The 13,063-nt window shown below is 40.2% G+C and overlaps 1 protein-coding gene across 1 annotated transcript; it reads right to left on the reverse strand.

The window, feature by feature from the left end:
* Positions 1 to 2,919: 2,919 nt before the first annotated feature.
* Positions 2,920 to 11,539, reverse strand: rgs20 (regulator of G protein signaling 20). The gene is made up of 5 exons (XM_029525409.1): positions 11,432 to 11,539; positions 5,311 to 5,477; positions 4,030 to 4,104; positions 3,690 to 3,924; positions 2,920 to 3,108 (listed from the first exon to the last, which is right to left on the reverse strand). Exons 1-5 carry the CDS (start codon positions 11,537 to 11,539, stop codon positions 2,920 to 2,922), a joined length of 774 nt encoding a protein of 257 aa, XP_029381269.1.
* Positions 11,540 to 13,063: the final 1,524 nt, after the last annotated feature.

Consider the following 13,063-nt stretch of genomic DNA (forward strand, 5'->3'; position numbering starts at 1 on the left):
TTTTTTTTTTTTTTTTTTTTTTGAGCAAAAGGTTTCTGTGGGACTCCAAACAGAAGAAAAAGTCACAAAAGTTATAAAGAACATCTGCTTTCAGCAACACTGACTCTTGCACAATGTATATACTAGTGTTTCTGGCACTGCTGCATTTCAATAAAAAATATATATGTATAATATGTAACGATTAATAGTTGGAGGGAAGCCAATACCAAAAATGCCTTTGAATAATTTATACCCAAGAAGCTCAAATGAGCATATGTTGTCTTTTAAGTGCCTCACTGCGGGTCTTTTGAATTATTTATTAATGGCACTTAGCTACTTAATAAATCTTTGGTACTGTATAATACACTATGTTATATTCCCTTTAGCCATCACATGGACTACTCAAACTGCACATACATTTTCTTCATCTGGCTTTTATCTCATTAGTGTCTGCTTGAAAATCCAACTCTGTCCTGTACTGACATTATCTCCGTGTATGGTTTTGACTTGAAAAAGAAAAAAAAAAAAGTTGTGAGGCTTAATGGCAATGTTGTGGTTTAGTGATTAAATCATTCCAGAGTCAATAAAATTATTGTGCTTTATTTTATCTTAATCAAAATGCCCACAAGTCATTATTTTCTTGGAGAGTAGCAGAAAAAAAAAACTAAACCATATACTGTAAACATTCACATTATTTGTTTTTAAAAATGTATTCTTCAGTAAACTCAGCGCAAAATAACACATTTCATATAGTAAACAGAAGAAGAAACAACATTTATAGGCATCATGCCAAACCATTGGCTTTAGATTGTGTTTTGAGGTTGATCTGCGCGGTGTATCCATCAGCTCAAATTGCACATATTAAGTTAAAGTTAACTCTAAGACAAGTAGAAGTCCCACCGTGAAGCACACAGGTTGGCAAGAAGTTCAGATCAACCAGCCCTATCTACTGATCTTTGTCCTCCGCAAATACAGACATGTGTTTCCATCATCCTCCACGCTACCAAGACGGAACACATGCGGTAATTTGGCCAATGAGAGGGATAATTTCCACTAAACTGGCTTCGTGCTCCAGTAACCACCCTAATGGCAAGAGTCTGAAGACAACCATTGCCCATGAGAAAGATTGAATGTCAAGGCACTTCCCCATGTGAGGATCTTGTCTTTGAGTGACATGTTTGTGAGGCAACAAAGTAATTCAACTAAAACTATCAGAATACATAAAAGTTTTGAACCCTTGGCAACTCCAATTTCAGTCAGTGGAAACGCTTGTGATGTACAAGCACAGTTCACAGAGTAGCTTTGGTGTTGCTGCTGCTAACCTGACCTGACCGCTGCGTCCGTTCCAGTCGGTCTAGTCAATCTGATTTAGCAAACGGGATCTTCATACTGTGATTTACAAGTCAAATTCTGCCCAGATGATTCAACTTGCTGTTCAAACACGTCAGTCTCACACAAATTTCAGTAATACCTGATTTTACAGGTCTGTAAGTTTTTTTGGAAGTTTAAAAAAAAAAAAAAAAAAGGTCAACAAGTTTTCCCAGAAGATGTAATTTAGTCGCATTTATTGTCGACTTTAGTCGACTTGCCAGCATCCAGAAAGCAGCTTCTTTTTTCTCTTTTTTTACACTTTTGTTTGTATTTGGATTAAACAAACAAACATGATATAATAATCAGTTGTGAAGTTTTTGCCACCCACTCTAACTCTCTCCCTCCCATTTCCAGACTTTGGCTATGGCTTCATATTTGCTGTATACAGCCCAGAGCCCATTTCTCAGTATAGGAAAAGGAATTGATCACATATCCTGAAATTTAGTATTTGGTACCAAATCACACAGTTCTTACAAAGAAACCTCCTTGAAATTCATTAAGAATTTACAGACCCATAAAATTTTGTGTCACCAAAATTTCTACATTTTCTAACAGTGAATAATAAGTATAGTTATCTTCCCTGTAATACCTAAATACAACTTATACTTGCTGGTTCCCCTGTATTGGCAAAAAATATCAATGTCAATAAATGAAAATACTTTATATGGTAACTAAAATTATTACTATGGTTTTTGTGTTACAGTGCCGTGTGCAGTGAGTCACACTAGAATAAAAAAAAAAAACTTTTAAATAGTGTTTTAAATAGGCAATCTTCTGTGGTTAAATTGAGTAGAGGATGTTTTTTTTAACTCATGGATTTGAGTTTCTTAAGGAAACACATTTCACACTGTAACAAGAACTATTGTCACTTTGTTATTTTAAACACACTTTCAGCAGTTCCATTTACACACAGGATCTACATGAACTGGAGTTGCCAAGTCATTGTCACAGGTACCAAAGTGTGAGGTTAGGTAACAAAACAGGGTAGAAATAAAGTCAAATCATACAGTACCCCACAAAGCTGCCTGCAAGTAGAGCTAACTTGTAGCCTGTGACTTGAGCTTTGATTTTCTTACGCAGTAAATAGAACCAGGTGTTTCCACATAAAATACCCACAATTCCATTTGTACTATTTACAAACTCATAAATATATAGTCTACAGTAGGAATCATTTCCCCCCCAAACAATCATACAAAAAACAACATACCATAAAAAACTCTGAACACAAATAAAATAGATTACTCCCCCCCACCCCCCCAAAAAAAAGAAAACAAAAGAAAAATTAAAATGAGAAACAAAACGCATTTATATTCCTTTGGAGTGTTTTGCTATGTTGATCTGTAGCAGTACTTGTGATGTCAAGCCCTCGGGAGATTTTGAGACCTGAGTGTCTTCGGTCAGGTGCAGATCACAATAGAGCTGAGATCCCTGGCAGGGGTCAGGCCCGAGGCCTGGTTCATGTAATCCTACACTGAACATATAAAATAAATAAAAAAAAAAAGGGGCTAAGGATTGGGAGGAGAGGAGGGAGGAATAAAGAGAGTTAAAAGATCACAGGTCATCACCACCCTAAGATTCAGGGGACTGCTCTGACAGAGTGTTGAGCAGGTTTTTGTAGGCTGGGGAGTTCATGTAGCGGGGATACGAGTCTCTTTGCATTAGTGTGTAGATCTGCAGCTGGGCATCGTCAAACGTGTGCGAGGTGGGCTCCTGCATGTTCCTGTTGATCGCCTCACGCACACGGGAGTCAAGGCTCACCTAGGAGTCAGCAGAATAACATGTTAGGAAGAACGTGGAAACGTTGTGTCTGTACAGTATCAAATTAGCTCGACTTAGCAAAAAGACAAGGGAACGGCAGAAAGAGCCAGCCAGAATGTTTCTAAAGATACACCAAACAAAGCTCAAGTTAACATCTTAAACTTCGTTTGTTTCATAAATACAAAAACAACAATCCGTCGCTTGATTGGGGGATTTTCGCTTTCAGTTTCTTACTTGTTGCCCCCCATTGTCCAATTTCAATTTTTGCACAGATGAATAAAATCTGATTTTACATATGAATAAACAAGCTGATAGGTAGATTTTATTGGGTATATTAATCTATTACTCTCTGATTTCTGTCTTTGTGCTAAGCAAAGCTAAAACATTGTACCTTTATATTTACCATTCAGACAGGAAGGTGATCTTCTTATCGAAACAGCAACTATGAAAAGGATTATGCATACTTCCTAAAATGTTGAACTGTTCCTTTAAGTAAGGTATGAGTATGAAATGGACATTTGTATGATATTATGGAGTTTGCACCCTGAAGTCAACTGAATAATGAAGTTGGCCTGTCACACCTCTTTTGGTGAGAGGATGGAGATGTAGTCTTCATAGATGGCCCGAGCCTTCTCCTCTACCACACTCTTATTGGTCTCTTTGCTGAACTCCTCGCAGGCTAACCAGAAGAGCATGTTCTCCTCGCTGAACTCAGTGCGAAGAAACTGTCTGAAGGAGTTCCTCCCCGCCGGGCAACACATCAGCTTGTCAAACGACTGCCCCCATGAGCGCACCTCTTCCAAAGTTGGCGTAGGACTGCAGAGACAGTAGACAACATGAAAGTGAGTAACGGCAACATTTAAAAAAAAAAAAAAAAGAAATCTGTACTTAAGAGATCTTCGTGCAGTGAATTTTACTGACCAGTCTTCACAGTCTGAGGTCCCTTCCTTGACGTCATAAGATGCCTTTCGGTTCTTGTCATCTCGGTCTTCGTTCCTAGGGATTACACGGATACGAAAACGGACAGATCTCTATCAATCATAACTACACCGAACTGCAATTCCAATTATGAGGCGCAGATAATAAGATTCTTGAGAAATGATGTATTAATGAATATCGATCATCTTACTGTACGTCTATATCATTTCCTGTTTAACATAAACTTTGTGCAATAATGTAGCACCAGCAGTCTCATTGTTTCCCAAGTGGAGGCAATGCATTTAGGTAATCAATAAATTACTTGACTACCAGGACGTAAATCAGTAAGTGCTTTGATAATGAACTCATTGTTTCAGTCATATTTCAGGCATGATCAACAGAGTTTTAGTGGCTATAAAATGTGAGTCTCCACTAGCTTTCTTAGCCTACTATGAGAAAAAGTAACAGTGTAACAGTTAGTTGGTGATATTAGATTTTATGATTGGCCATGAAATATTACTTTATACTTAATAATACATTTTCAAACCCACTTATGAAGAGATTCCCTGCTTTTCTCTGTTTTATATCAAGTTAAACTGCACGGCATGACAGCTTGGGCTGTTGGTCAGACAAAACAAGACATTTGAAAACATCACTTCCAACTCTGGGAAACTGAAATCTTTGCGTGATTAAGGGAGAAATTAAGTAGCAGATGAATTGATATTTAAAATAATCATTAACTGCCACAATAGACAAGATATATCTTTGGTTTTAGACTGTTGTTTGGACCAAAAAGCAATTTAGCAACATCATATTTGGGTCTTCTTTCTTACATTTTATCGCTAAAAATAGAATGCACATTATTCCATACTCACACATATATCAATTATTGCATTATCCTGTTGTTGCAGTATGTAAGAGCCATATGTTGAAAATGACATTTGCTCGGCTTGTTAATCTTTGTTGAGCTGTACGCCTGAAGGCGTATATATCTGCACCAACAGTGACAGAGAACTGAAATTCTTCTCCCATAAATTCTGATTATTGAAATGCAGATATATTAAGAGCTCACATTCGCAACAGGTTCCAAGCTGTTGTTTAAATGTTTTACATCATGATACCGCTAATAAACGTCCACAGACCTCATGCTAAACTACTCAGAGCAAAAGACACAAGTTGGAGCCCGCTGCTAAGACACAGTAACTCAGGCTGTGCTGTTCCACATGCAATAATGTCAGCCATGCTGGGCCGCAACCACTGAGTTCTCAGGCAGGGAAGACCTACCAGGAACAGCTACAGCAGCAGCACCAGCAGAAGCAACATGCATTTGAGCCCCGTGGGTTGGCCTGGCCCGGCTGGCCCTGCTGGGCCGGTGCAGTTCCCCCCGCTGCCGACTCCTGCTGCACCGACATCTGCCTCTTTCGCATCTCCATCCGCTCTGATCCCATGGGCTGTAGACAAAAGAGAGAGGAGATGAAAGCACTATGTGTAGTGTTGTGATGCCAGGAATAGTTACCTAATATAGTAGAGAAATAGTAGACAGCGTTTTCTTGGTGTAGAGAAAAGGAAAGAAAACTCGTTAGCTTCTAACGGATTGGTTGAACATAAATCAGCGCCAGTGCAATAGATGGTTAGGACAGCACTGGGTGTACCGCAATAAGACTGAGGAGAGGTGATGGCAGCGTGAAACCCTGACAGCGCATCTGTTTGTACCACCACTGTGATCACATTCATCATGACAAAGATTGTGAAAATTCATTTAGTGAATACAAATCAGTTAGTTATATATGCAGGCAGTAAAAAGCTGCTATAGTGCTCTGAGGCCAAAACATGTGCTGGCATGCCCAGAGGCCACGCTGTAGAGGAATGCTGTTGTGTTCGGAGAAAAATATGGCAGAATTGTTGGCCGATTTTATTTTTCATGCATCCAAACATGAACACTTAAGTCACTCTAGTCCCAACCTGTCCGGTTAATATCAGATGCATTCTAATTACATATCACCAGTGGTTCTTGCACATTTTACAAAATTTGAAATATCCCATCTGCGAAAACAGCAGGGTATTAAATTATGCCCCACACTCATTGGGCCCAAGAGGAGCAGTAAATAAATACACTTACAAATAATATATATTTGTCATGTATTAATATAATACATAGTTGTAAGTTGTGAGTGTGAAACCGTCTTGCATTTTGAAGCCAGATTCGTGATGCTGAGTTATAATTGTGACTTGAGCTCTCCAGCATTCAGCAGAATCCCCTTGCAGGTCTGTAGGCCTATAGACTACAGACTGGCTTGTCTGATTTTAACGTATGTGTCATCACCAGGTCAGACACTGCCAAATCCTGTCAGATCATTTATGTAACAAAGCTGTCGCTTCCAACTCACAGCATCATCCGGCTACTACCTGACCCGAGAAAACGATGCTGGAATAAATAAATAAATAAATAAAATATATATATATATATATAAAACATCTGAAGATTTGGTCCATGGGAGGGAAGGAGGGGGGAGTTGAAGGAGCTGAAGGAGTAGCTTGCAAATCTATAACCGCAGCATCGCTCCATCAGCCGTTCAGTGAACACAACACCGTTTGGTCATTTCTAAAATGGATCCGCGCGGGTTCCCTCAGATTCCGAGCTGGATTTGAGCCGCAGATTTCGTGCGCTGTGCCAAATGGCATATTTTACGCGTTAGGTGTCGGGTACTTGAAGGCTGACACAATTGCAGGGAGCTATAGACAGCTATGGACGGTGAAAGCGGGGTGGTGGGGGGGTTGTATCCATTCAAAGGATAAATTATGATAACAAAAAATAAACCACAATACTTCAATCTCACAGCGGTACAATCGTCAAAGGGGGGTGGGGGGTGGATGATGGTGATGGTACTGAAGGGGGGGGGGGGCGTGATGGCTCCTGAGCGATATAACAGCAGACACTATTGTATTAGCAACCTGCACATCACATCAATGGAAGGTGCTACCGTGTGTCGTCCTGGACAGCCACCGAAGAGACCCAGCCTAGATCTGCTCCGAGCCCCGCTGCACGGCCGGAGAGTGACACCCCCTTTACACCGCCGGGAAAACGGCCTCAAACGCCCCCCCACCACCACCAAACATACGCTCAACCACACACCGCTTTGCTGCCGGTACTTACAATTTCACCATGTATGCACAGCAGAGAAGAGGTAATTCTTTGCCTTGATTACATCCGATGGCACATAAGGTTTCTCCCCCCCCGACCGGCTGCTTCAAGTCAGTACGCATGCGTCTTCTGTCCAACTCGTAGTAGCTCAGTGAGGAGAGTAAAGCCCGACGGGAGGACTCGGGTTTACCGAGCAGGTCCGCTCCTGCCCGGTGTGGGAGAGTCTGAGGAACGGGACTATTGAAGCGGGGGGGGGGGGGATCTGCAAGGCGGTGTGTTAAAAAAAAAAAAAGGGAGCGAAACACACCAAAATGAAGGCATGGAAAGCTACCGCCCCAAGCAGGAAAACAACCTATCAAACAGCAAATGATTGAGCTTTGAATTGTGGGATTTTTTTTTTCAGCTGCATTTCAAAGAATGTGCAGAAACGTCACTCTTTCAAAGTCTCTGTCTGTGGTGCTGAAACTGTCCCACTGAACGATGTCCTGTGGTTTATAATGTAGGAGGTTTCATCTGTTGATTACATTTTCAAAGCTCCCCCCCCCCCCCCCCCCCCCCCCCAAGAGCAACTTTGATGAACGGTTCATCATTTGTGAGCAATGAATAATTATTAATCCGCCTTTCACATAAATGTTTTTGTGACCCACAAAAATACAAATTCTCAAACCAATATGTCAACACATCCATATCGGCACATGATGTTTTTGCTCATTATGGTTCACTCATTGTTGTGGTTAGTGTGAATTAAGTATGGAAGCAGCAAACATCCACCTGCGTTGCCACATGTATCTTCTGCAGTTTTCAATTCAATCTGTATCCTATACATCCTGTTCCACTGTATTGCATGATTTCTAGGCTGCAGTTACTAAATTCACAATTCAGGCTTGTGAAAATTCGTGATGTAGAGGACAACACTGCCATCTGAAGGTTAGATGGAACTAAAGCACTAATGTGACATTCTGTGTATGACAAAAAAACATTTTCTGACTTCATCAGTCCTCACATTGTTTTCTTTTTATGTATGTATATGTTGACCGTTATGATTTCCTTAATGTCATTCGATTTTACTGAGTATTAAACCATGCTAGTGTATTTCATGTTTGATGGAGAATCAAGATCGAGGTAGACAACAGATACATTTTTCACTCAAATCTATCAGAGTAAGCTAAGAACCATTTTTAACACCACACTTCATGTCTTGCTCTATATAAGCACCAGATGGCACTCTGCACTCAATGGCTGTCTATTCCCTTGTAATTATCTACTTAATTTGCACCATGACACTTGTGCTGTTGCCTTCTCAGGTCACAATGTCATTCAAGATAGTGGTAATGAATCTCCCCAGCCCCACATTGTAATAAGAAGTGTGGCACCCACTTACGGATGAGACGCACAGCTCTGATATCTCCTAAAAAAGGGGAAAGGAATAGCTCTATTTCCTGTCCATATGAACAACTTTGTGCTTAACTGGGTTGACCCTGATCATCTACAAATTTCTATTTTCCTGAGAGATGTAAACATGTGACTTTCTCCACAACACTTCATTTAACACCTTCCCTTGAGTTCAGGTTATGCAACACAGATCCACAAATAGTCATTTTAGATTGATACATACACCAGCAAGGGGTGAATGATACTTTATGCTGTTGTGATTTGATCAGCACACAGACTTTTCCCTCCCAGAGCACAAAGCCAAGTGGAGGAGGGATTCCGGACACACAAGGTCACACGGGAGCTGACAGAGACCAGATGAAAAAAGTCTTTTCAATGTGTGATTAAGGGGACAGATCACTGTGAAGCTTTGGGGGATAGATAGAATCAGCTCCACAGATTCAATCAGTGGAGCTGTACACACAGGGAAGCACTTGGGAGGAAGTGCAGAGACCAGCTTAACACCTCAAGAGATCATACATGGCATTTGTTAGCATTTTGAAGGTGATGCCAAGTTGTCCTATCACAGCAACAAAAGCAACAAAAGTGAGAGAAAAATGTTTCTCCTATATCTATTTTTTTTAACCTGCTAACACTGATGTTCTTTAAACTCAGCCCCTCCTCACACAGCTGTTCAGATGAATTTGCTCTTTTTACTGTAAAGGTCAGGCTCAATTTATTAAAGCGTAATCAGTATTGTTATTCGTGTAACTAAGTTATGTTGTTATCTGTTTCATAGCTCGCCTGACACTAATGTCTGTTGGTGAACACAAGATGAAGACACAAGATGAACACAACTCTGAAGTTTTCAAACCCATAACATTTCACACACAAACACAAAAGATTGGTCATTTTTGTGTTATAAAAGTCCATATCCAAAAAGTTTAGGGGTCAAACAAGACATAAGAGGGTAAATTAGATCGTTTCTAGCCTGGCTGAATGACATGATGATGAAATAATGTGAAATATGAAATGACACATGAAAGTAGGGTGTTTTGAGTTGCAGTTTTTCTAAAATAGATGGTTCAGAGTATCCTGGTGGCCTGGGGTTCAAACACACTCACCATTTACTCATTGTGTCTTTAAATTGCTTCCTTCTAGGGACATTTGTTAAATTTCACTCCCATTTATTTTCTCAATCCAATTTCCTGTCAGTTCTCCACTGTGTGCTGTCTAATCATGGCTGAGCTCTAACACTAAATAGAAAGAAAGGCACGGCCATGGGGTTTAAGTCACTGCAGTAATTTACATCTCCTTCTCAATATCTGGCATTTCTTTATCTCTTGAGCTAAGGCATAAAAATGCTTCAAAATAATGGGCTCAGATGGACGGACATCTCCACAGGTGGCCGGTGCTGACACTACCATACATATTTTGGTCCTTCATAACCTGAAATCTTACCACTGATTTCCAACGTAACTCATAAAGGCCTGCTTAAAGCTGCATCAAACAATGTCAGCAGAAAAAAAATCCATTTTACTCCAACTAGTGTTCAGGCATGACTCCAGGGTGATTAGCTCTACATGCTAACCTTGACGCCACAAAGCTGTAAACAGCTTGTTGACAAGACTGCTCAAAAAGTCAAATTCTATTCATATACAAGACTTACAGGTTTTGATCTGGCATAAATGATTTTTGCAGCTTGATTGATTGTAGTTAGGTTCAGATGTTGTAACTTGCCAAGTGACTAGTGGATGCAGGACCTTTGCTTTTACCAGCCACTTCAAGACCAAATCTCTGTTAGAAATGCATCTCCACTGAACTTAAATATTAGGTAGTCTCCAATGCATGTTTTGATACACCTGTTCATTCCATCCACTTTCGTATAATAACCGCTAGTATAAGTATTGCCTTCATTCTTATTAACTTCACGTAAGCTCCAAGGTGAAATAGTTCACTGGAAGTGAGCAAGACACAGATCTTCTCTGAAACAAACTGTTTTATGTAATGTATATATGAATGGGCTGACCCATCTCCCCCCACTCAATTCTGACGACAGCTACTGTGTCTTCGTGGCTGTTGTACAATCCCTGCCCCCCTGTGGATAGTAACCTAGCTGTCTTTACTACAGAAAGCCCTCGGAAATCTTTTTTCATCCCTTTACTGGGAAACATTCTGCTGCCAAACTCCACACCCACATCTGCAGATGAGTTATAGGAAACGTTTAATGAACCTCCCTGTCTCTCATTAAATACTACACTGGTTGTTGCTACCTGTCATATATTTTAACTTCCTGAATTGCTGTCTATACAACTTTGTTTAGAGATCTAATGATTGGTTTCACACTATTTTGAGACACAGCATCTTCTTTTAATCTTCTTAAGCCTCATTCAGACAGGAAGTACTTCCCTAAATAGAAGTTTGGCAGAACCGCTGCTGACACTTGGACCGAGCAATCTGGCTGCAATGAAAATAGTAACTCAGGCAGAATGAGGGTTGTTCATTTACTTCATGCATTTCATAATGCATAATTATTTGAAAGATGAGTGGAGTTGTATTGCTTTTCTGAGAATAATCAAATCTAGTTCGTTAGAATAGTCAAATCTATTTATTTTAACAAAAACACTTTCAGCAACAGATTGGCTTTCATGCCGCTACAAGAGACTAGCAAAATAATAATTAGCATGCTTTGGCTTAAAACATTTCTGAAATGTGTACTCAGCTCATATATTTCTGTGGTTTTAGTTTATGGACTTCTGACTTGTTTGACTGTATTTGCTTCACGAAAATCAGGTCAAAAGCAGGAGACCTGTCAGAGACAGGTTCATGAAAATGAGGCAGTCATCAGCAACCGTAATCCTTCATTTGTAACAAGCTGCCACACTCCCATACCTCAAGGCACACCATCTCCTGTTCTTCTCGGTCCGGGTCATTGTAGTTGACCGGGTACCCCGCACCGCGCCGACAGGCCCGGGCCAGTCCCCGTATCCGCTGCCACATCAGGGACCTGGTGCGTCTGATCCTCTGCAGAGCAGACGTGGGCCTGATCTCCCACTGCCTCACCGCTCTAGCACATGGCATACTCCGACCATGAGGCCTCACTTGCCATGTGAGGCTCAAGTCCGGTTGAGATCATAAGAAATTCACACACTCCTTGCTTCCGTCCTCTACGTTTTCCGGGCATCTCCTCTGAAGCACACTGCGGCAGAGAGAGAGAGGGAAGGACAAAAAATGCATCAGTGACCCTGACAAAGAGAAGAGTATTCACAAAGGAGAGGGCAGAAGGGGATTAGAACAATGTTCCCACTGGATGCAATCCTGATTCCTCTGTGCGCTACCGTCTCACCAGCTTAGGCCAGATTAAGCCAGGAGGTTTTAGTGGCTGAGTGAGAAGGATGGAGTGACAGACGTGGATTCATTTGTGATTATATATGCCTCCTGATGAATTCCCATGTAATACAAAGGATTAAAACACATTGGTAAATGGTCTCCGCAGAAGAAACACATAGCCCCAGCGGACACTTTGAACCGCTAACACACGCACAGTTTGACTTTTTGAGATGACTACTCTGTTACTAATATGTTGATTTGTTCACTGAGGAAACTCTAACATCTACTTGGTCATGCCACTCATTACAGACTCACAAGGATAATAGCTGATCAAAGCTCCTCAGTGTGAGCAATCAACTGACTTTAGCCCTTGGTTATCCTCACAAAGCCGCAAAGTTAAAGAACAAGCGACAATGCAGTTGATTGTAATTAATTGGCTTTAGCCATATGTGGTGTATTCTTATTTTCCAGCCCATTAGCATGTCAGAAATATTAGGGACAGATGGAAAAACAGAAAATTAACTTTGTCTGCTTCTGTTTCCAAGAATTTGTTCTTGTCCGTTGGCAGCAGAGACACTGACTGTTGTATCAGTTTCATATTTCACTGCAAGTCTTTTTTTTTTTTCTCCTTTTGCATTTTGGGCAAAGTTAGTAAATAAAAAAAAGACAACAGAAGTTAGTTGTCATTGCTGAGAAAGTTTTATTTTTAAACCAACTGCATTTTTTTTATTATTTTACCATATTAAATTGAATGATTGTAGTAACCTCAAACAATAACAGTGAATGTCCATGTCCGCCGTTTTTACAAATATTGCTTTTAAGGGAATAAAGCAAGTAAAAAAAATAAGCAATATCAGCAAATTATTCAATTTAATTGTGTTCCTACCTTTGCAGGAGAAGACCTACCAATTCTGCCTTGTGGAAAACATACATATATATTTGGAACATAAATATCCTTCAATGAAAATATTGCAGTAGAAAGATGCAGGTAAATATTTCCACTGTTCAAAAGTGAGTGAACTAACGATACAGAGAACAAGCTCCTAGTATTATATTTGTTGTATATATATTTATCTTATGCATTTTTATACTGTAATCCCATATATCTTTTACTTATTGAATTATTATTTGCCTTCCAATGCAATAATGTGCAGGGAGCATTTTACTGCTGGACCAGGTGGATTCTTACATAAC

The sequence above is a fragment of the Echeneis naucrates genome, chromosome 17 (assembly GCF_900963305.1).
Source record: "Echeneis naucrates chromosome 17, fEcheNa1.1, whole genome shotgun sequence".
Classification (NCBI taxonomy): domain Eukaryota; kingdom Metazoa; phylum Chordata; class Actinopteri; order Carangiformes; family Echeneidae; genus Echeneis; species Echeneis naucrates.